The 24,606-nt window shown below is 40.6% G+C and overlaps 1 protein-coding gene across 6 annotated transcripts in view; it reads left to right on the forward strand.

Moving 5' to 3' along the window:
- Nucleotides 1-24,606, forward strand: part of Nfib (nuclear factor I B) — a 218,088-nt gene that overhangs the window by 121,056 nt on the left and 72,426 nt on the right. For all 6 annotated transcript variants that reach the window (XM_038334155.2, XM_038334156.2, XM_038334157.2 and 3 more), the window contains exon 3: nt 3,868-3,921. In XM_038334155.2, coding sequence (XP_038190083.1) covers nt 3,868-3,921 — 54 coding nt within the window. The remainder of the gene's footprint in view (nt 1-3,867; nt 3,922-24,606) is intronic.

Below are 24,606 nucleotides of genomic sequence, written 5' to 3' on the forward strand. Positions count from 1 at the left end.
CGTTCTTGGGTCTTACTACGTCGGTGAAGTCAGGTTGGAAGAGTGGGACTAGACGGGCTTCCTCCGGAGAGGAGTAAAAACACTGGGTCACGGCTGTGGAGGCCATGCAGGAGTGCCGGTCCTTAACCCAGGGGATAGTAGTGGCCATAGGAAAAATCCCAATTTAGAGATCTCATCACTCACTTTTCTTCTTCCCCAAAGACTAAGATGTTTAAATCCATACTTGTGAGTCAAGAGTACGGTGGGATGTTCACGCGTGTGACCCCAGTCACCAGGGAGGCTGAGGCAGAAGAGTTCTTGCAGCTGCAGTGTGAGGTCCGTCTTGAAGAGTCCTAGAGATTTTCAGAAGGAAGCAATACAAAGCCAGTTTTGCCTTTTAAGGTAATACAACTCAATTATGTTGAGTTGAACCCAAAGAAGAAGAAATGTGAACAATAGAGATCCAGGTGAAGGACTGGTAAGCACAAGGTGGAGAGAAAGCAGGTACCTCCTAGGTGTGCCCACTTTCGCCTTCGTGGTGTCAAAATTTTCCTGGACTCCAAACAGTGTGCTGGGCAGCCCCTAAAGGGATTCCTGCCAGCCTTGCCCCTTAAAGGCTTCAGCCTCCAGGAAGGTGATTGCGTCAGCTGCTTGTATCTCCATTTTGAGCTTGGTATCTCTGGAGGGCAGGGCTGCGTCACCTCCTGCCACAGGGGCCTGGACTAAGGCATTGACATGACATTATGACAGGATAGACTCTGGAGTCGGGTTCACAGACCCAGCATCGATATTCCTAGGTACTGCACCATTGTGCACACAGTTTAGCTTCTTCCTTTTCTCTCTTCCTTCTTGAGAGTTAGTCCATTAAAAATCGTAAGCGTTTTAATGTGTTTATGTTGTTAATAATATCTCTTGTGAATTGATGGCGTAGGATGTACTTGATCCAGGGCTCAATGCTTGATCTCCTTGCAGAGATTCCAAGGTAGATTGTATTATTGCAGTTTTCATGACGAAGGTGCAAGATTCTAAAAGCTAACCGATTTTTGTACAAGACCACATTAGAGGGGACAGAGCCAGTATTCAGTATAATGCCCCCCTCCCTACACACACATCGCAAGAAGAGATTTGAACAGAGTGATGGAAGTGGTTAATGAAACCTTTGAGTCTGAGTAATTTGACCTGGGTGGTGATTTGCGGGGCTTTTAGATGTGGTCTGAAAAATTCCTTCTCTGAAGTCAGCCACAATAACAGTTCATTCTTGGGTTCTCTGCCAACTATGGCTCCCTGGTTATTTCCTTCTCCAGCACTTGGAATTAAGTGACTGATCTAAGGTGACATCTGAGTAGATTGCAGTGTTAGAATTCATAGCATGAGAAGTCAATGTGTCACCTACCCTCTCGGTAGCCCTCGTCTGTGTTTTGGGCACACAGTATTTGCTATTTAGCTTCACTAGAACGTAGAGGTTTTGCAGTATGAAGAATAACCTGTTACTAGGGGGAGGGGGCCAGTAAACACCAGGTCATTATAGACAGCAAGCCTGTGGCAAAGTTATTTAGCTTTCTCCCAAACTCGTACAGTGTTCTTAGTGAATGCGTGTTTGTTTGTTTTTAAGTGAATACTTTCTTTGTTTTGTTTGTTTGTTTGTGTTTTGAAGACATTGGTCTGCAGTTGTTGGAAAGTAGAAGAGAGTGTAACCTTTAACACACAGAAGACCGGGAGGGGCAGGGAGAGAAAGGCTGCCCCAGGGGGTTGTGGGACATGGTGAAAATGAGGGTCGCTCTATGGCTAGTGAGCTGGTTCTCAGGAGAGACACTGGTTGACACAGGTTTAGCAGCAGAGGTGAGGGAGGACGTGGGTGCCATCTCACAGTTGCAGTCACTGCAGCCTAACGTGAGACTGAGGTTTAAAGCCCACAGCTCCTGGAGTGGGGCTGCTTAGCTTAGCCGTTTACGTGCTCATGATCCTTGCAGCCTTCTGAATTGCTGGTTCTAGATGCACTTATCCTAGAGTTGTGTACATGTGAAGCAGTAGCTCCAGGGAGGAAAGAGAAAAACTGTGGAGGGTCTGGTCCATGACCCTGACCCGGTAAATAGGAATCTCAACAGGCTAGACGTTCCTGAAAAGTAAGGGTAAGGCAACCTAAGTACTAGAGCAGAAGCAGCGGAGGTTGTAACATTGTACTGGAGCTGTTACACTCTAGGCTTCAAAAGTGGTGGGGACTGCATTCTCTTTAAAGGGACAAAGAAAATGATCCTTCCCTTATAGGTCATCCAGCCTTGCCTCAGCTCCAGAGCAGGTTCTGGAGAGGAGTCCTGGCCTCTGGCTGCAGGGGACACTCTCCAATGCAGTCAGGGCACTTTCCAGTTTCTTTCCCTCCATTTTGGGAAGTCAGGAGCAAGGTGAAGGACTCTGTGGGAACCACAAATGTAAGTTTGCTAAGATTTCGTGAAATATACTCTAGAGTAAAGAAAAAAAGTCAAGGAAATGGAGGTATTACATTCTTCACCGTTAACCCTAACCCAGCGAGCAAGGAGGGAAAGGGCAGGAATAAACAACCAAGTTTTTTACAGGAATACACCAACAGGGTGTCCCTATGCTCAAGAGTTGAAGAACAATTGCAGTATGTTAATCACTGACCTGACATAACCAAATAACCTTGATAAAAATAAAAGCATTCCGATTTTAATGCTCAATTCAATCCCTTCACTGCCTCAAGTCTAAGGGTAACGTTTTGAGGAAGAGATTCGTGCGTTTATGGCAGTGGTGACACCGCCGGTACCACGTTGCGGTGAAATTCACTATTCTACTCAAAATTGCCTTTTTTGTAGGCAAGCAGGCTGCTGAATTTGAGCCATCCATCCCTCTGGCATACCCTGCACGCCTAGCATGTTTACTCCATGAACAGCCCCGGGAAGACAAAGAGGTAGACAGGCTACATGTCCCTTTCTTCCCAGTGCAGTGAGCTGTGGAGACAAACCCAAGCACTGGAACCAGTGAAAGGTTTCAAAGCAACTCCCACCAGTAAGTGTGTAAGAACCCAGGGCAGATGACGCAGATCAATGTGGATTGTCCATGGAGGCAGAGGAGTGAGCCAAGTCCAGCAGTGTGGATTGGTGGGGACAGGCATCCTGGCGGCGGTGCCAGTCTCTGAGCCCATTCTGTGGTGTTGGTGAGGAATGGCGTGGACTGGGTGATCGGAATGAGTGTGACGGCCACTTCCTCCTTATCTAGGAATCCGTCTGTATCTCGCAGATGGAGATTAAATTGATCCAACAATTTGCTCTCCACAAAGCCATGTTGGTTTTCCACCTAGTAATTTATGCTTTTCCTGGTGTTTGCAAATCGATTGCTATTATGGGATGCAGACAGAACTGGGCTGGGATCCAGTAGGTTGGGGGGATTACTGGACAGGATACGTGAACGGTCGTGAGAAAGCCTGGAAGAGAAGGCTCTTGTTTTGTGTATTTTTACTCTCTGAAGTAAAGCAGATTTTTCAGGTTTTTAAAAGTGTTCTTAATTATATTTAGATTGTGTCTTGTAAGGGACAGTATCTGCTTTATTTCAGATTTCTACTATCCGGCCTTGATATTTGCCTAACCTTCAGATGGTTTCAGTGGCTTTGCAGCCAGACCTCTCATTTCAGCAAAGCCTTTCTCCACCCCAGCCCATTATAGATGAGTAATTGTTCCCTTTGACGAAGAAATATGTATAGGCTTCTATCTGGCTTGATGAATAAAATGTTGTTATGAAAAGCTTGGGAAAGTATGCTTCATTTAAACACTTCACCTCATTGTTGTACCTTATTTTTTTTTTTAAAGTCCTTCTCAGTATTGTGAAATTCTTTCAAAACAAATTAAAAAGAAAACATATTCTGTGATTTCTTTACAGATTCTGGACAATCAGGAAGTCCAAGCCACAATGATCCTGCCAAGAATCCTCCAGGTAAATATGTGTCCCCGGACGTGTGCACCCTGACATTGTTGGAGAACAAAGGGGCCCTGTATAGATCAACACCCATAATTGGTCAGCTGCCTGCTTTCTTCTGGCAGGCAGTGGGATTGGGACAAGATGTGATTGCATGTCGGCTTCTGCAGTGGAAACTGCTTCCCGTCGGGGCGGCCGTGTTCACCTGAGCTCAGGCGGAGGGTTTCACTTTTCTGCTATCTTTAAAAGCTGATCCAGACACGTTTAGTTGTAGTCTTTTAGGCATTTGAAAAGCTAAAACCTTTTAAATTTTTTTTAGTGGACAAAACAAAACAAACAAACAAAAAGCAAAATCCCAAACCAAAACAAAGCAAAAGCCTGGTAACAATTTCTGTCCTCTTACAGGCAGAGCGCTGTTTTAGGAAAGGCGCTGGCGAGAGGTTGCGTTTCTATAAAGGAGTTTGGCAAGACTGGTATTTTGCCGTCTTCAGTGTAAGCTGTGTCTGGCCTTCTTTACTTTTAGATGGAAATGGATTGAGCCAGACCTGAGAATGGGCGCATGCATTTTGGCTGTCCTTGGGGTTTTGTTCTCCACATTTTGAACATACGGCATTTTGCTTTTGATTTAGTATTTTTCCTTCTCATGAGAAAAGAGTATAAAATTAATATAATAAAGAATTGAAAATTTCCATCGTCATAAGAATTTTAATTGTATTTGTGATTTTTGTAAAACGAGTGATCTAAAAATATTTTTAACAAAAACAAAAGCAAAACACAATCAACCCCAAAGAGTCACATTTGCCCTCTGTCTCTCCCAAACGCTTACCTGCCATTTCACCAGAACAGACCACATAGTGCAAAATGTCAGAATCTGAGATTTCTCCTAGTTTCTTCTTTTCTTTTCTTTTCTTTCTCTCTCTATCTCTTTTTATTTATTTATTTTTGGTTTTTTCGAGACAGGGTTTCTCTGTAGCTTTGGAGCCTGTCCTAGAACTAGTTCTTGTAGACCAGGTTGGCCTTGAACTCACAGAGACCCTCCTGCCTCTGCCTCCAGAGTGCTAGGATTAAATGCCTGCACCACCACTCCCAGCTCAATTTCTCCTACTTCCAATTACTCTGAAGTTTTAATGCCTGGCTAATAAGAAGTTGCTGTACCTTAAGAAATTACAAATCAGAAAAATAGATTAATTTGCTCTTAAATTATTAGAGGAATGTAGCAATCAAAATCCCAAAAATTATTTAATTTTGTTTTGGAAACATGTATATTTTTCTACATACATATTAAGCTATTCTGTATAGAATAGTCTGCTAAAATTATATTATTTGGCAAAATATTATATAATCTGTGATGAAAACCCTAATTCAATACATATTATATACTCCAAGTATTAATTCAATATGTATTATATATGCCAATGATGAAAAGTACTAATACAATTTCTATCTTAAATTTATGCTGAATTGATTTTCCTTGATGAATTTGCTACTGCAGCAAACTGAGAGCAAGGCATAAAGTATTTAAATTAAAAATAAGCTTTTAAAAGCCTCTATACATTTTACCAATAAATAAATAAAAGGTAGGGAAACACCTTGAGGAGAAAAGGGTCAGTTAGTCTTAAAAGCCAGACTAAACAAAGGCTGTGCTGTGTGCTGTTGTTTGCATCTGAAGGGCAGCTTGAGAGGAATGACTGAAGTAGCCCCTGTGAAGTGCATTTCTGAGCAAGTGCATAGGCTCAGGGGATGCTGTCTGCTGGTGCTGGGCAGAGCTGGGCAGAACTGGGCAGATGACCTTCATGTGCTCATGCAATGGTCAGGTTGGGTTTTCAGTATTTGTCTGGAAGGCTAGTTAAACTGCTCCATACCATGTAGAATCTCTTACTTTTTCTGTTTTTATAAAGAAAGCAAACAGAAATTAACTAGGGTACATCAGTTTTCCCAACTTTCAAGTTTCTTTGGGGGACATGTTTTTTTGATACATGTCAAAAAACTTAAGACGTTAGAGTTAATTCATTTCAATTAAAATTGCATTTTCATTGACCACTCAGGAACACCCATCACTTAACATCATGTTTTGGACATGATTGTAGAGCTTATTAAGGAATTTTTGTGTTATTTTGAGACAGCCTCTCTTAAAGTATTAAAAATTTTTGATAAGAGTAAAAATACATTCTACAATATTTTGAAATAAACTAGGCTTTTGGAAGTAGATAATATTTTTCAATTTTAAGTATAAGAGACCTGTTCTTGTCTTACAGTCAGTTAGGATAAACTGAATCAGCAACCCAGGTATTGGGAGCTCAGGAGATTATTCTAGGACGCTGTCTTCATCCTGATTGAGTATCTTAGGAGCCACAGTTTGTTTATGGGAACATTCCAGACACTGAGCTCCTGCTTGCTTCCACGAGAAATTCAGCTTCCCCAAAAGGCAGCTTCCACGCCTGCACACCTTTCAGTGTTAAGGGGTTTTGCCAAGAGATGTAGAACTCACGGGGATTGCCCTGTCTGCTACAGTGTGTACTTCCCAACAGCTTCGGAAGAGGTGGAACAATCCCAGCCTTCAGGAGCAGAGTAGCTCAGGGAATCTGTTCCTGACCGTTGACCCGAAGGTGGTCTCCCACCCAGCACACCCGTGCATCTGTCTCCACACTGCCCCACCCCTCCTGGGTCTGACAGGGGCACTACTTCTTTACTGATTGTGAACATCCTTTTAAATGATATATAGTATTTTTAGCTATTTAATTTTTAAAAAGTTAATATGCTATTAATTGATTTTATTATTTAATTTTCGCGTGTCTCATTATACTTTGCTCTCCCCCTCCTCCCTCCCTCTTGCTACCTGGATGCCCTAACACTGGACTGTGAACCTTGAGAGATAAATGGGTCTTTATTTTGGAGTTCATGCTTTCATTTGGGATTAGTGTTTCAGCACAAGCAAACAAAAACACATTTTCGGAGAAAGGCTATTTAATATTGTCATTTGCAAAGTAAATAATTTCTTGGTACTGGTAATTTATAAAAGCATTCAAATAGTCTTTATGAAAGTTCCTCCACCTGCTTGTAACTTAAGGTTTTGTTCTGATTCTTTTCTTAAGCTGCGATGATTAGTTGCGTGTTTTCTTCTCAGCCAAGGTGCTATACAATCGGAGGGTACCTGACAGCACTGCGTAGTGGTGCTCACTGGAAGCACCTGGCGATCTCATTGTCTTAATGATGTATCTTTCTCGTGCTTGTGACCGAGTCTGAGATTGTGTATTTATCCTCACTTGTTTCTAGTAGTTCAGATGTCTTTTCCTAGTCATATAAGTAGCTCTGATGGGTTAGAAGTAACGGGCTGAGGGACTTGTCCTGAGATCTGATTGTGTTTCCAAACGCCACCACTATTTGTAGGAAATGCATCATTGGATAGTAGTCTTGGGTTTAGCCTGGCTTTGCTGTTATTTCGTATCTATATTCCTTGGGCTTTGACCCTTTAGGTTTCTTGAACTGAATCACCTGCTTACTGCTGGAATGGAAGGCTATCAAGAGAAAAAAGCAATCTGGAAGTTGAAATTGGTCAGCTCCAAGCTGACCCACCAGTTTGAAGTTTAGGAAGGCTTTAGTTTTGTGGGAAGTTCTCTTGGCTGGTAGAGCAGTTAGGAAATGTTGGATGCTAGAGCAAGTACTGTAATTTTTCTGATGTAATTTTTTAAAGTACTTCAAACTTCATTTGCCAGAATTTTCTTGTTTAGAATGAATGGGTATACAGTTTAATTTCCAACTTTCTTTTATCAGAAGGGTGTACTTTGGTGTGTGTGTTGACATTTGCATGTGGTTTGGCATTATATGAACTTTGGAGCTGTGTATTGTGTGACCTTAAGTCAGCCACCTTGAGTCCCTTCTCTGTAGTAAGGACAGACGCGAGTAAATAATTAAATTGCGTGAAGAATCTCTGTCACCTACAGCAATGTCTGTCTTCCATTAAGAAGTTGCTTAGGTCATACAAATTTCTAGTTGCTCATTCCCCAAACATATTTGGTAGATCTCACAATAGAAGTCAACACAAGGGGTGCCACAAAACTAATAAAAATCAGTTAGTACTGATCGAGAAGATGACCCAGCCAGCATCTGTAATGGTGCTTGGTACTTGCTGGCATCACTGGGGCCCATGTTTGCCTAACCTTCCACTTTATGTTTTTAAATTTTAGATTCGAGAGTATACATAACACTATTTTTCTTTTCTATTTTCATGAACAGACAAATGTTTTCAGGTTCTCACAGTCAAAGAAAAAGGAAACTTGCTTTGGCATTTAAAATTATAACCTACTCTTTAAAAGATCATACCCATTCCTTTTTGTATCTTCTTTTATTTTTGTCAGTCAGTGTTTTTTAATAGGTTGAAGATATATTGCTTGATAATAACGATGAGTAAACTGTGTTACTAGAGAATACACAGCGAATTATCAGCAAGCTTTCTCCTCACAGCGGACTACCGTCCGTAGGAATGTCCCAGAATGAACAGTTCACAGTAGTTAAAACCTGACAAGTTGGTAAAGCTTCTAAGTAATTTAAGAATTAGATGTGTGTCAGTCAAAAATCAAAGGGTTTCTTTTTCTTGGTAAATTAGCTTCAGAAACATTCCTTTTTCTCATCTTACTTGTGTGGAGGAGACATTGCTCAACGAAGTCTTTAAATGCTCAAAGTCAGGCCAGGATTGAGACGAAGGGGGGAGCAGATGAGGGAAGTGTTTCCCCGCAAATTGTTCTGAAAAAGCCAGAAGGGTGCCTAGCCCTCACCTGCTAAATTTTACAAACTGCATTCCGGGTTCTTAGGTGTAACCTCCTCATCAAAGTTGGTCTGCATAGCAGCTGGCACCAAGTCAGGCCTTTGCTATGAAGCTGGCTCGATGGTTGAAATTGCTAATTCGCTAAAAGAAAGGTAATTTAGGGCTATCCCATGAGATCCCTAGAGAAGGAGCTTTCCTTGTTTCTTCGTCCACCTCGATGGTCAGCTTCATCAGGCACAAATAATGTCAACTACCACCGGCTAGCAAGTTCAGGAGTGAATAGTACATTCTAGGCAATGAAGTTCTAGATTTGGTTGAGCTCAAAATGAGGAGCAGAAGCAGGCATTTCCCTTTGGGAGTATGAGGATATCCATCATACCGCACTGAGTATCATTAACAAATTCAGGAATTTCTGAGCAGACCATAAGTAAAATTTTCACCTGGCAGTTGCTAATTGAGTGTCTACTTTGTACATGACACTAGGCTAGATGTTGTAAAATGTGAACTGTACCCCACCCCTTCCAAGTTTTGACTATAAGTATATACAATATTTTATATATGCTGGGAATTAAATTTTTTTAAAGCTTCAACTGAAGTGTTTCAGTTCAAAGTTGTGGAATACTGATTCTGACTTGCGGAACATGTGAAAAGTGGGAGGAGCATCAGGTAATGGGGTGACATTTCCCTCCTGAATCGAGGTCTGTCTTTGGCAGTCATCATGAGGTCACGAGGAGACTGAGCAGGTCAGCCGGCTTTTCACAAACTCGGCTGTCTCCACACTGTTTGCAAGGAAAAGCTGGAACACATGGATACTTGCAGGTGTTTCATAAAAATGAGTTTAGTTTTTAGTTTAATTTCATTTTGTTTTTATTATATATTTTTTTCTCCAGCTTGATTGGTTGGGAAACCTTCCCGTAGGAAGAACTGTTTGATGTGGGATCAGATATATTTTTTGTAGTGCACTTTTTTGGATCTAGAAAGCCGATGAAAGATACAGGACAAAAGAAGGGAAGCAGAATAAGAGAGCAGCCTAGGATAGGTTTTAAAACGGAGTCAAAAGAAACTGATGTTTTCAGGTTCATAGTGGAATAGGACTGGAGTTTTTAGATGGGGAGTCTTTGCGTGTCTCTTGGTGTAGAAAGACAGATACACCAACTGTAGCTCTTAATACTGTCAGGAGAATAAGTCAGTCTCTTGTTAGGGGATTGGGCAACCTTTCCCCTACTGAGATGTTAGCTCTCAGAACTTCACATAGATCTGTACAAACATTTTTTTCCCAGTTGTCTCCCCATGGTGTTCCTACCTTCCTAAGCCACCAATTTTCCATTCTCATTAAAATTTGTCTGTTTATATTCTTTCCAGCTTTTCTCATCTCTTTTCCCCCCGTAGATTCTTACCAGAAACTTCTATCTTGTCCTTTAGACAAGCTTTCCCTACCAAAGGCTCCTCTCTTCTTTTTTTCTAACGAGACTGAAAGGCCATCAGCTCTGTAAGTGGGCTCTGTCCTCATGGACTGAGTCTCTCGAACTCATAATTTTACAGGAGGTAGGCCCAAGTGATTCCTTTCCATCCTGTTCCAGTTTCCCTATGCTTTGTCTTGTTTTCCATAACACAGGTTTCAACCCCTGGAGTCCAGACTGCTTCCAAGTGGTTGCTGTCTTTCTGTACCAGTCACCAAGTGCTAGTAGCGGATTTCGGGTGTGAGCCACCACGGTGGCCCATACTCTGGAGTATTGTTGATTTGAGTGTCTTCTGTTTAAAACTTGCCCCTTCCTTTTGAAACTAATACCTGTTAGAAGTCCAGGAATTGGTGTTTCCCTAAGTTCTTATAATGACTTCTTTTTCCCTTGTCTTAGTCCTCCAGATTTTCAGTACCTCATGAGTTTCTAGACTGTGTTCATTTTTCGTTTGGCCAAAAGTAGTATGCCATTAGAACAGATTCCTCTTCTAATGTCTCAGGCCCTTGTTTCCAATGACCTGTTGGACTTGCTCCCCCAGATGTTTCATGAGTAATTCAGATGTAACACTTTCAAAATTAATTTATGTTCTTTTCTATCAAATTTACTTTGCTTTCCATGTAAGTATTTTAGCACTATTAGAATCACCCCAGTCACTCTGGGTTGTGACTTTCTTAGGGACCCCTCTCTTACCTATATACTCTCCTTTGGAGCACCAAGTTCTCAAGTCTGTCACCTTAGTTTGAGTTCTGTCTTAGTTACTTACGCCCTGACCAAGGCAAGTTATAAAAGCATTCAATTGGGAGCGCATGGTTCCAGAGGGTCAGAGGCTTGTCACTTGGGCACAATAATACTGTCTTTCCACCATCAGGTGAGAGACAGGGCAGGTTAGCTCAGGGACTAGTCTTAGTTCTTCAAGTTTTTTGTTTGAATTTTAGCTGTTTTAAGGTTTTGTAGTGTCTGAAACTATGTAACCATGTAACATGACTCCAAATAAAAACTGTACCATACTGACGCAGGCACTTAGCTCACACTGCACCTAGTTCCAAAAAACTTCCCAGAAGGCTTAACAGAAATAGATGATAGTGTGTTCAATTTTAAGAGATGTTGCTGTAACATATTTTCTCTCATTGTAGAATGTGTTGGTTCTCCACAGACAGTCAGAATTCCCATGCAAAAGTCCTAAGTACCCCGTGGTTAGGTTTTGCCTGGCCCTGCTCCTCTGGGCACTATTTTAGTGATTGTTCCTTCCACCAAGTGTTTTGTGCAGAATCGCACAGTACCCGCCTCTACTCAAGCCTTAATTTTTTGTTCTCTGGTAGACTTAAAAAGTGTATTTTAAGAGACCAGGCAGGTATACCAGAGTCTTCTTTTTCTTTCTTTTTCCTGTGACACCAAATGAAATAATTTAAAACAAGGGCTTGTGTGTGTGTGGCAATTTGATTCTTGCTACCTTTTATCTAACAATGCCAATGAACCTTGTATAATTTAGCAGGTTTTGATTTTCAAAGTTGTTAAGAATTGGGGGGGGGGGTGTTTGATATAAGCGAATTTCCAGAGCCTATGTCCTTTTTCATGCTTATTTAATAAACTAGAAATAGGGCCAGACTCTTGTTTTCTTGTTGAAATGCTTTTGATTATTGGTTACACTAAAGCTATTCTCCCATACTCTCTGTACATTGACTGTATCATGTTACACCCCCCCCCTGGGGGGGCATGTCCATGTCTTCTGTAGTATTCAGGAGTGAGAAGACAGCAAACCCACCTTTAGGCTTGACCTTTTGATTATTAATAAAATCAAATGCAGGGCCAAGGAAGTGGGTCATTGGGTTCAGTGCTAACTGTGCAAGCACAAAGTCATAAGATTGGATCTCTAGCACCTATGTGAAAACAGAGAGTGGTGGTACTTGCTTGCATATATAACTCTGGTCCCAGAGGAGTGGAGACAGGGGCATCCCCAGAGCTACCTGGCCAGCAAGCCAAGTTCCATGAAAGACCTTGTCTCAAAATGCATGGTGTAGAGCAATAGAGGCAGGCATCATAGGCTGACCTCTGACCTCTATTCCTGTGCTCATACTCATGAGTGTGCACCTGCACGAACATGTGCAAGCAGATTCACATACACACACACACACACACACACACACACACACACACACACCTGATGTCATGATATTTTGTAAATTGCTGCTTCCACTGGTTATTTTGTAGATTGTTTTTAATACAGTGGATTTTAGCTTTAAAATTCGGTGTCTTGAACTGTTGTCATCTTCTGAATTGAACTACTCTCTAGCCAGAGCAGTATTTTTCTAAATAAATAATGGGATCAGCATTCTGCTGTTTTAGTCTCAGCCATGCTGGGTGATATCTAGAAAAACCCCTCCGCCACTACACACACATTCTCTCTCTCTCTCTCTCTCTCTCTCTCTCTCTCTCTCTCTCTCTCTCTCACACACACACACACACACACACACACAGTACTTTTCACATGGAGGGTGGAAAGTAACTATGAGTGTTCAAGACTAAGTATATAGAGAGGAAGGCCAAGGAATAAATGGATAGATGGATGGATGGACGGTCGGATGGATGGGTGGACGGACGGATGGATGGATGGATGAATGGACGGACGGACGGATGGATGGACAGATGGATGGACGGACAGACAGATATGGATGATTGAATGCAAAGGCTCTACACACTGGAAGCATTACTCTCAATTCAAAGAAAGAAGGCAAAGTCTTTTCAAAAGAAGATAATTGGTGCTAAAATTGTAATGTATGTTTATTAACAACTATTTTCACTTTAATTAGTTCATCTAAGTCATTATAATAACTTCCTGACCTCGGTAGCTGATAGTTTCGCCTTGGGTCTTAACCCTCTAATGGTTATGTTGCAGGCCCATGTTCCTCTGTAATTTGTAAAATGCGTTATTTCATTTCCTCCTGCTGCCAAGGTTGTACTCTAGGTTCAGTCTAAATCCTTGGCCATTGTCGAAACAGCTCTTCTTAATTTTCAGGTCCCTCATTCATGTTCTTGCACCATGGTTAGTGTCTAGCATGTCTGCCCCCACCCCCCACAATCTCTTTGATAGAATTTCTTCAGACTCTCCGCTATTCAGTTTCACAATAAGGGTGCTTAGTAGTGCACTCTACTGACAAATCTATTCCTCTTCGTGAATTCCCAATACCTTATGATTATTAAGCCTCTCCTTACTAAGGTATCTGATCCTGGCCAGAGATAGTACTTAGCAGTGCTCAAGACTTGTGAGGTGGAGGCACAGGCTACATACATTAAGCAGTCTATTCCTGGAACACGTAATATGATCTCCATACTCAGTGCCTGACCTCAGTCAGGAAACGCAGGTATTTCTGTAGAGTGTTTGCGGCGCTCCTTTGCTCTGCAGGTGAACTGCACCCGAGTCAGGACTGTGCAGGAGGGAGCGGGTGGGGAAGTGTGGGACTAATAAATCACTGTGTCAGAACCTAAGCTCAGAGAGTCTTTACTCCCAGTCAGATGAATTGTTGAGTGTTGATCACTCTTTTGTGCTTTTATTTGGCAACCCATAGAGAACGTACCACAATCTCGCCAGGTTTTCTGTGATCACAAAAGAAAGATTATCCTGGCGAGATAACATTGGAGAGAGTGCAAAGCAAACAAGCAAAGGATGTTGTGTAGCAGTTCGTGCCTTCAGAAACTCTCCAGGTTCCTCTGAGTGTTTCTGATTCTCTTGGGGTGGTTTCCATGTTTTGCAGACAGTAGCACATCATGAAAACCCGGCTCCTTGTGGCACGAGATGAAGTGTGATTGGAGTTGCACGTGACTGTGAGCCACCGTGTGAGTGCTAGGGATGGACTCCAGGTCTCTGCCCCAGTGCTGGCAGTTGCTGAGCTGTCTCTCCAGCCCCTGGATGTGCGTTCTCATAGGGCTTCTGCCGTCCAGCAAAGTCACTTTGGTATTGACTCACATGGCAGACTACATCCCTTCTTATTGTTGAGCAGAGTTTCATTACATGTGGGTGTACTGTATAGCGTGGGAATTAACAGGTTGATGTTCACCTGATTTCCATATAGGTATCTAGTTGATTATGCACATTTGCTGTGAAGGTCTTTTGTTTTCTATTGTATTGTCCAACTACCCTTATCAACTATCAGTATTTATATAAGTGCTTGTTTGCTTATGGCCCATTCCATGTCTCTCATTTGCAGACACCAAAATATCTTGACTGTTTTAACTTTAAAGGAAGCTTTTACAATATGTTTTGTGAGGTTATTTTTTTATATTAATTTTTATATTCTTATACATTTTAGAAACAGTTTGTCAAACTATAAATAATAAATACGTAAAAACATCTGAAAAGCCAGATACAGTTTTGAGTGATGGCGATAAAATTTAAAGACAGATCCTTGAGGTATACAGCAAAAAAAAAATTGTCATTAATTATTGGATGGAAAGCCCACATTTCAGGCTTAACTTCTGATCCAGCTTTTTTTTTTTTGCAACTTCTTATGACAACCTCCACCCAGACTCATAACTTGTTGGAAATGTGTCTAACTGTGTTGAACAGAGGGCAAAGGATCTCACAGAAGCCCATCTCATCATTGTGTAACTGAGACACGCAGGCTTCATTAGAGAGCTCCCAGTGCTGCGTCTGCGAGACCTGTGCCCCTGTCATCTGCCTGGGACAGCGGTTGTTCTGTATTGTTTAGAACTATGGGATTCTGAACACCAGCAGGGCTGGGAAATGGAAGACATGAAAGTCCTCCAGTTCTCTTGTCCCCTTTCCTGAGTGTGTCATCCAAATGTCCTTGCTCCAGTTTAACTAGATGATCTCCCAGGACAGGGCCCTTCTTAAACTCAGTCCTATCTGCCCCGCAGTAGTCCTCCATCCCAAACTTTCCTGACTGTAGTCACCTGGTAGACTCTAAACTCGCTAGGTCGGTGGGAAGGGAGAGAGCAAATTCAGCTCTTTATGGCACAGTCTCATGAGCTGTTTTTGGCAACTTTGATGACTACTGCTACTAATATATTACCACCTCTCTCGAAAATTATTTACCAACTTAGCACTCTTTCTTATTTAATCTTCATCTTAAATCTTTCAGTTTAGTGCTTTTGGGCAGCTAAGAAATTTAAGTATTTAAAGTCTTTATCATCATCATCATCAACAACAACAACAACAGCAACAACAACATCAGCGACCACAATTACAGCAACAGATGAGCAAAGCTGCTGTTTGGGGCTCAGGAAGAGTCTGAAGCCCTTGGCACAAAGCCTGTTGTATGATGAACACTCAATTGCATCTTCATTGTCATTACTGTTATTTTACAAAGTTGAGTAATAATCTTTGGAGTCGCTGAGCGAGCAGACACAACTCCATATCTGATTCTGACCATTCTACAGCCTAATGCTCAGCCTAGATTACAGACTTCACTTATGCAGCCAACAGAAAGCCACATACTTCACCAAGTCCAAACCCAAAGTCTGGATACGGTTAAATGAAAGCAGCCACACTAATAAGTCCCTGATGAAAAAAACCAAAGGAAGGATGTATTAGTACCATCTATAAAAGTATCCCTTTGAATATAAGGAACTAGGAGAAAAGAAAAAAAATGGTTTATTCAGAAGGAAGGATTTGCATGATAAATGAACCAAAAATACAGTATGTATAAACATGGAACCATGTAAGATGGAAAAAAATAGTAAAAGAAGTTGTTTTCACACTATTATAATCTATAACATAGAAGTAAGACTCCAGCCTGTGGAAATAATTATTGACCCAGAGAACAAACTCAAGTTATTTGCTCTTAAAAGCAGAGGGGGAAAAAGTTTAAGTAATTGATGATAGAAGATGAGAAAGTTCTATGCAAATTTGTGTCACCTTTGTAGAAAAATTGGAACATTTAGAAGCAAAATAGGATTGATGATAAATGAAGAAAATTTGTATCAGCTAAAATGATCTAAATATGTGGATCAAAAAAGCTAACTATATTCAGTGCACAGTCATTGAAAGAGATCAGCAACTAAATATATTCAGTGGAAATATTTATATTTCAAAGCTGAAGCAGAGAATCTTTTGATCATCATAGATGAATAAGAAGTTATCTGTATATTTCTGTTTTCTAACATGTAATGCTAGAAGATAGTTAGGAGACATTTAAAATTATGAGAGAAAACTTTTCCATTGAAGTTTTGCATTCAAAGGCAACAGATATGAATTCTTCTTTAATTGTGGCTTCAAAAAATATTATCTATTTTTGTTCTGATTTTTCCCCCTGAAAACCCATTCTAACTAACAATAACTCAAAATTTTAGAAAAAGAGAGCGAGATCAGGGAAGAAGCAGAGACAACTCAAAAATTTTGAATTCCTATATATTCAAATATAAAGATTAGCCATGGGGTTGATTGCAAGGAGAGTCGGATTCAGTAATTGTTGTAAACAATGTTACTAGCATAAATACCAATGTGAAGATTACTTCCGAACATAATCATATTGTGGTTACATATTCCAAGTTATGTATTTAAAGTTATGGCAAAAATATACAGAACATAAAGTATTCCATCCTAATTATTTTCAAGTATCCAATTTAGTAGTGAAATATCTTTTCTCGTCATCTTGTAAGCATTCTTAAGGACAGCAGCCATCAACTCTGTGCTGGCCTTCTAGAGTTTGTTCCTTCTGTGGATTAGCATCGGGATATGTTAGCTAGTCCTCTCCTTCCTGCCTAGTCTGTGTTTTGCCCAGTCACAGCCTTTCCTAGGAAGAACTCTCTTCGAGCCTATTCCCTGGGTGTGGGGAGGGAACAAAAAAGAAAAAAAAAGAGAAAAAAAAAAGAACTTTGTCGATTCACAGATCTAACCTCAATCCTTTAAACAGCTCCCCACTGGTCCCTCCCCAGCCCCCCTCAACTGCTCTGTTTTGTTTATCAGTCTAGCTGCTCTGTGTAAGTCATATATGTGAAGTCCTATAGTCTTTGTCTTTTTACAGTTGGCTAATCTCCAGATTGCATTTTTAAGAACTAAAATAGGAGGAGGCCACGGGGAAGTTCCCAAACAAGGAATGGCAGACTTGCTGTCTCTCTTTAGAGTAATTTGCTGGTGGATTTTGCTAGTCTTTATTGTTTGCTTTGATCATTGTTTTTGCTTAGATTGGAGATTCAGTCACCCAGCTTTCTGCTGTGAAGTGAAGTGTCAGGATCTTGTTGTGGTCACGGGAGTGTTTATCCCTTACCACAGGGATGAGTTTTCTGATAATGGACTGTACTCAGTCATGGGCCTTAATGGCAGTGTTGCGCTTGTCCTGTGGATAGTGCCACTATATCCAGTTGAGGATGCTCTACATAGAGTTCAAGAGGTTGCACTTGAGAGCTGAAGCTTCTTTATTGGTTATTTGCTCAAGGTTATTGAAAGGGTGAAACATCTAGGGACCTAAAAGAATCATGAGACTTTAATTAGTCTTTGGGACATTTGTCAGCCTTTCCTGAGGCCTGGGATAGCATAGAGGACCTGAAAGCTCCGTCCAGCTGTGCACCCTTCTGGACCTGTTATTACTTAAGATGGTTGTTCAGTCACCTGTCTGTTCTGTTCGGAAGTTCATGTGAGTCGCCCGCAGATCCTAATTCCTAGGCCAGAGTGGAGCCTGCATCCCGCAGTGGTGTCAGCTCCAGTATGCACCGGCGCTTTGCTTTCGGCTGCTGTTTGGATCATTGCTAACATAGCAGTTCCTAAACTGCTACACATTTGAATTTCTTGTGGGGAATTTAACACCCTCTCCTGTCCAGGTCTCAGCCCAAAGGAATTAAGTCAGAATAATTGAGGTTGGGATCCAAACATTCATTGGTTTTTAAGATCCCCAGGTGATTACAGTGTTGAGCAAATTTTGGGAAACTCTGTACTAGGATAATTGGTCTATTTCAGGGTTTCCAGATCTTTGCAATTTTGGTTACTTTTATTTTCCCAAGTAATTGCTCATTTGAGTTTTCAAAGCTGTGGTCAGTTTTATGCGCCGTCCTCTGCCACTCCTTCCACTGCATTTGGTTTCCATGGCTCTGTCTCCTTGCTGATCTGTGTGTTTTCTTGCTGTTTCTTAGGCAGGCTTGCAAAAAAGGTTCTCTGTTCTTTTCAAGAAATTCTTGTTTATCTATCATTTATTAATCATTTCTCTCTTTTCTTAAAAACTTTCTTATGTGTATGTGTATAGACATCATGCATGTCTATATATCACGTGCATGTCTGTTACCCGAGGAAGGCTTTGGATTCCCTGGAACTGGAGTTACAGACAGCCTTGAGGTACCATGTGGGCACTGGGAATAAAATTGGGTAGAACAAAATAGTCCTCTTCACCACTGAACCACCTCATCCTGCCTCTCTCGCTTTTATTTACATCTGTACATTTCAGCTTTTATCTGTAATTTCATTATTTTAAAATTATCTGCTCTTTATGGCTAGCAGCCTGATCATCAGTACCGCCAGCGTGTGGATGGTGGAGGATCAGTCCTGCTGAGCGTCAAAGCTCACTCTGAACAGTGGTTCTGGGCACGGGTGGAATTGTCCTCACCCTTGTCTTTGTATCTTTTCCCACGAGTTCAGTAGGAACAGAAGTGCCATTTAGTTCCATTACAGTTGTTTTCCTTAGACTGATTTGCTGTCTATGTTTTGTTGGTAGAGAATTGTTTCTGTTCTTTTTCCCCCTCTTTCTTGCTCCCTCCATATTTGCAGTTTCTCTTTTGGTTTTCTCTGTAGTCTGCTGTTTATTTGCTTAATTCCAAGGCATTTTAGAACATTTACTCATTTCTTTATTATCAATTTTATTTCTCAAAGATAAAACAATATGACCCAAAGAATCCTCTACTTTTAAGGATTTGCTAAAGTTACCTCTGGAGTTGAGGGCATGATCGATTTGTTTTAAAGCTCCATGGGTATTGCAATATAGAAAATTTGCATATATTTGCATGATACAGTCTGATGAATAGATATGCTAATTTCTGGAAGAGCTGTACTAAAATTCTCATGGTTTCTGATGCTTCTGCTGATTATACTTTTCTCCAGTTTCTGTAGTTTAGTACTTGCTTTATGTAGCTCTTCAAGTATTGTTATGTTCATGTGGAGTTTGTGAATTACTTATATTTATTAATAATTTTATGCCTTCTGTTTTGCTTTATACTTATAAGTATTAGCATGCCATTTCTTTAATTTTAATACCTCAGTCATATTCCTCTTCTTTTTTCTGTTCATTTTATAATTTAAATATTTATTGCTATTATTGTGTGTATATATATCTGTGATAAATAGTGCACACATGGAGGTCAGAGAACGACTTTTGGGAATCGTTCTCTCCCTCCCTCCCTGCCTCCCTCCCTCCTTTTCTTCCTCCTTCCCTCCCTCCCTTCCTTTCTTCCCTCCCTCCCTTCCTTTCTTCCTTTCTATGGGTTCTGGGGTTCAGGATGTATGGGAAGTGCATACTGAGCCATCTCCTGAGTTTCCTCCGTGTTCAGAGAAGAGGAGTGTGGAGTATGGGGAAGCTGCTGTGGCATTTCTTATAAGTGACCAGAGCACTGCTGAGCTAGGTTCTAGGGCTTTAGAGGGAGACATGTCTTCCGCATGTATAGACCAGAGAAAGGGTGCACATACAGTGTGATACATACAAATCAGGTCGCATATTAGTCACTATCAAACACCTGTTTCAAACAGTGAAGATTTTCCTGGACTGAGTCTCAAATTGTGCATTTAAGTTCTGACTCCCTGATTCGATCACTACTGGGTACTTGGAATTGATAATAAAGGATAAACTCAATTCTGAATTAATATTAACAGTTTGGGGACATGACTTTTGTTGTATGCACAGAGCCCTGGGTTTGATTCTCCAGTACCAAAAAAATTTAAATATCAGACTGTTAGGATATGAATCTTGGCTCTAGACTGAGATTCAATTTAAATGCGATGAGGCATCTCTGTAGTGACTTATAGTTCCATTTAATAATCACCATTTCCAGCATTAGCTGTGGGAAATTCAAATTAGTTGAGAAGAAAAAGATATGACTATATCATATATAGTTTGAACATAAAAATTATCTCAGAAGTAGGAAGCAAGTCAATACTCACGAACCATACAGCGTTGTCTGAGAAACAGAGATAGGCTAGATGATTTCATCAGCGAGTTTCCCTGAAACTTCTAAGAAAGTCTACAAAGCTATGCTTTTGTCTGTCTTCTGCTCCATTTTGTGATGCGTTCCCATCACTCTGGCATGAGAGTTCCCCAAGAACGAAGCTGCTACAGTGCTTTTCCAAGCATGCACAGAAAGCTCAGGGGGGAATTGGTTTATCAGTCAGTGAAAGAACTGTCTTCCATGATGAACATGGATCTTGACTCCAGTACCATAAAGCTCCAGCGAATGGTATAAGGGAGAAATGGCTCTCTTACAAGGATTTCATAATAGTCAAAAGCCATTATCATCAGCGAAAAATTTAAAGTTGGGAAAATAAAGAATATTTTTTTCCAAATGAGAAAAGTATTCATAAACTGTCCTTAAATGTGAGAACCTAGAAGTAGTGTTCAGTGTTAAGTTTTTCTGCTAGCATACCACTCTTTTACGTTCTCTCAGTGTTTATCTTATGTTTCTTTTTCCCAAAAGCTCTATTTTTCAAAGTTCTTGACAAAGAGATAATATATATATATATATGGAGAAAAATCTAATTTTATTTTAATGAGGTAAATGGAAATTACAGTATTCCTGCTGTGACGTCTTGCTCAGATCAACTGCCACAGTTAGAGTCAAGCCGTTCCTTGTGTGTCTCACCAGCTGCTAAGTGGCAGCCTTTCAGCTCAGCCCCGGGAATCTAAGTGGGAGAAGCCTTCATAGCCAGCAGCTGGACGGTTTTGACCAAGAGCTCTGGGAGCACGCATGTTCTTTGACCTAGTAATCCTGCTTCTGAGAACTCCAGCCGAAGGAAATCATAAGAATTGCTGACAGAGATTTGTGTATGAAGATCTTAATGACAGGGCTGTTTATAGTGTTTGTTAAAAATGGGAAATAACCTAAAATGCCAAACAGTCATATCAAATATGCAGTGCCGTCATAGAAACCATGCCTCTGAAGCAGGGGAAGACAGGACATCGAATGGAAAATATCAGCATATGGATTTGTTTAAATAAATTTGTTTCAAGTTTATAAAGCCACATAATTATATGTATTAGACATGCAGGAAAAAGTTTTAAGAACTGGAAGGAAATGCTAAAGATATATAAAAATGCATATCCCGCTCTGTCTGGAAGTGCCGGGCGTTTCCTGACACTATTGGTCACTTAAATGTTGTTATCAGAGACTAAAATTTCATCTATTCTAGATGTTAGAATCTTTTCATGGCTGTAGATTGAGACTGAGTGTCCATGCAGAGACTTATTATCCATTTTCTGGCTTCAACCATGGATCTGGTCCACCCCGGGAGGCTGAAATGGAGCTGTGTATGTAACGTCCCTACCAGAAAAGTAGCAGTGGCTTAGTTGTGGTCTGTGATGTCACGAGACTGACTAAGAGCTAGTGTGGGATAATTTCCCCATATCCCCCTGGCACCCATAAATAGAGAGTTTAGTCATCTCGTTCTGGTGACAGAAGCAAACTATTGGAATCAAAGGCGAGGTGTAGCTGGAAGGTGTAAATGGCTAGGTGTAGCTGGTAGGTGAGCTAGCAGGTGTAGCTGGTAGATATAGTTGATTAGGTGTAGCTGGTAGGTATAACTGGCTAGGTGTAGCTAGTAGGTATAGCTGCAGGTGTAGCTGGTAGGTGTAACTGGCTAGGTGTAGCTGGTGGGTGTGTAGGTGTAACTGGTTAGGTGTAGCTGGCTAGGTGTAGCTGGTAGGTGTAGCTGACTAGGTGTAGCAGGCTAGGTGTAACTGGTAGGTGTCTTGTGCCATCATTCCTTCTCTGAAAGAACAGTGCAAGGCAAGTAACACAGGGGAATTAACACAGAAGAAAGTGGAATCTGAGGGCCTTTTGTTAAGTTTTTGTTTGTTTGCTTTTGTTTTTAACCCAAAGTGAGAATCCTCATGTCCAGTAGTGGTGTTCAGCTATAGCAGGAAACTTTCCATCTCTGGATAGAGAAAGTTCCTCATCCCTTAAATGGTGGCAATACTAAGTCATGGCTCTTGCTGCAGTGTGGTTTTGAAGGTTTTTAGTATAGTCATTGGGCATCTGCTGGTTAGTATTGACACTGCAGTCTCATTGCTTTTTAGGACTTTTCTCATTGGGTGGGAGGATCTGTTTGTTTATGGAGCCAAGAAACAGCTCCTGGATTTACTCAGAAGTCTAATCTCCCATCTACGTTAACAGTCCTTCAGATACTTGAAGCCAGCTCTCATGAATTTAATAACTGCTTTCCCTGGGGCTTTTTTTTTTAATTTCAAGAATAGAACACAGTAGACCATAAAAATGAGTGTTATCATTCTTCCCTTGGATTTTCTATGTAAATGTTGCTTAACATTTAAATGGTGCTGATTATAATTTGAGATATTAACAGATATGCCATTGTGTCCCTTCTGTTATTGTTTGTAAAGGAGGTTAAACACTGTATTAACTTCTGAGTAGTGATTTACTGTTGCTTTGTTAGAGAAAAATAAAAAAGAAGTAAAATAATATAATTTGATATTGCCTTTGAGACTTTTCTGTTTGTGGAGCTCTTTATTTCCCACTCAATTTTTTCTTCTTAAAGAGCATAGATGTATGTAAATACAGCATTACACAAATGTGGAGTTCCTCTTTTCTCCTGGCTTGTGCTGTTGTGTAATATTGCTCTATAACCATTAAGCAGCTGCTCTGCCTCAAAGACGGGCACATTTCCTTTGGTACATGAAATGAGTTTACTCTGAATCTCTCCAAATTACTTCAAGATATCTAGCCTTTGCATTAGCTGTTGAGATTTACAGTGGACTGTGTAACATGGGAAACTGTGCTTCTGTAAGTCTGCATAGCCTGGAGGCTACAATGGGCTTTATGGCCTCAGCAGTACCATGGTGTTTTGCTGAATCTCCAACTGTATTATTGCAAGATTCTGGACCCACTGTGAGAAAGATCCTTCCCAACTATTTGCCCAAATATTTGTCCTCTGCCTACTTGAGCAAGTACTATTAGTCGTCCAAGAGCTATGTCATTCATTTTTTTTCTGTGCCTGTGTTAGGTGACTCCTGTCCATCGCAAAAGTTGTGCTATGTGCAAAGACACAGAAAGTGCCACCACAAAACCCAGCTACCCATCACCTGCTTTCCACCCACCACCAAGCATTTGGCTTATTGTCAGTAGGCATTATTATGGCCATGTTCCCTTCACTTGTATCTCTATGAACATGCCCATAGAGATCTCTCTGTGAGTAGAGCCCAGTGGGTGCTGTGGGGTTACATTTTATCAACTGGATTCTGATATATTTCCATTATTTTTCATAGTTTTGCTAAAAAAACTTTCATTTTTCCTTATAGATTTTATTTTCTATTCACTTATCACTGTGGAATCATCATCATTTTGTGTTTGAACGCCTATTTTCCTACTTAAATTGGAATTGAGGTAGTTCATCCCTCCCTTGTGATTAAGCTCAGAGTGTCCCTATGCCACCTGTCCTAATCCATGTGACTAAGAAGCCTTAACTACTCATGGTATGATGGAATCAACCTAAGATGATACCTATATTTTGAGATATTATGTATTACACATGATATAATTCTTGTAAATATACTGTAAAACTCGTATTCTCTTACTCATTCATCACTTTTAAATTATTTGTGTGTGTGTGTGTAAACATGCACATGTGTGCGCGTGCATACACACGTACCTATCAAGGTTAGAGGACTACTTAGTTCTCTGCTTCCACTGTGTGGGACCTGGGGATGAGACTCAGGTTGTCAGGCTTGGGGACAAGTGACACTACCTACTGAGCCAGCTAAGTAGACTTGTCACATAAATTTATTTTGCAAGCATTTTTATGTTCCTATTTGAATTTTTGGCTATTAATTTTTACTGTATGCCCACCATTACACATTAAAATACAACAGAACCAGGATTAATAATCTGATCCTAATTGTTACTTTTCATATTGTACCCGGAGTCTAAACTTTTGACATTGTAACATGTCATCTGTAAATGTATTGGGCCACATTTATAGATGTTTTGGGACCCAAACATGTTCAAGGGAGTGATGTAGCCAGTGCAATTATCCATCGATTTTATGCCAGCTATAGAGATCTTGTTATAAGATTACTAAGCTGTTAATTTATGATCTTGGTTTTAAAAGCTGAATTTTAAAATAATGTACTGTGTTACTCTCTCTATAGGCAATGATTCAGTTGCTGAGGGAGATAGGGTGTAAAACAAAACCTAGTTACTCCCCTAAATAAAGGGACTGATAATCCAATGAAGAATTTAATACTTGAAAATGAATATCTTGGAAAATCTGAATGTGTGAAATGTAAAATTGGGACTAAGTAAGTGTGATGTGAGCACAGAGGA

Source organism: Arvicola amphibius, chromosome 6 (genome assembly GCF_903992535.2).
Source record: "Arvicola amphibius chromosome 6, mArvAmp1.2, whole genome shotgun sequence".
NCBI classification, from domain to species: Eukaryota; Metazoa; Chordata; class Mammalia; order Rodentia; family Cricetidae; genus Arvicola; species Arvicola amphibius.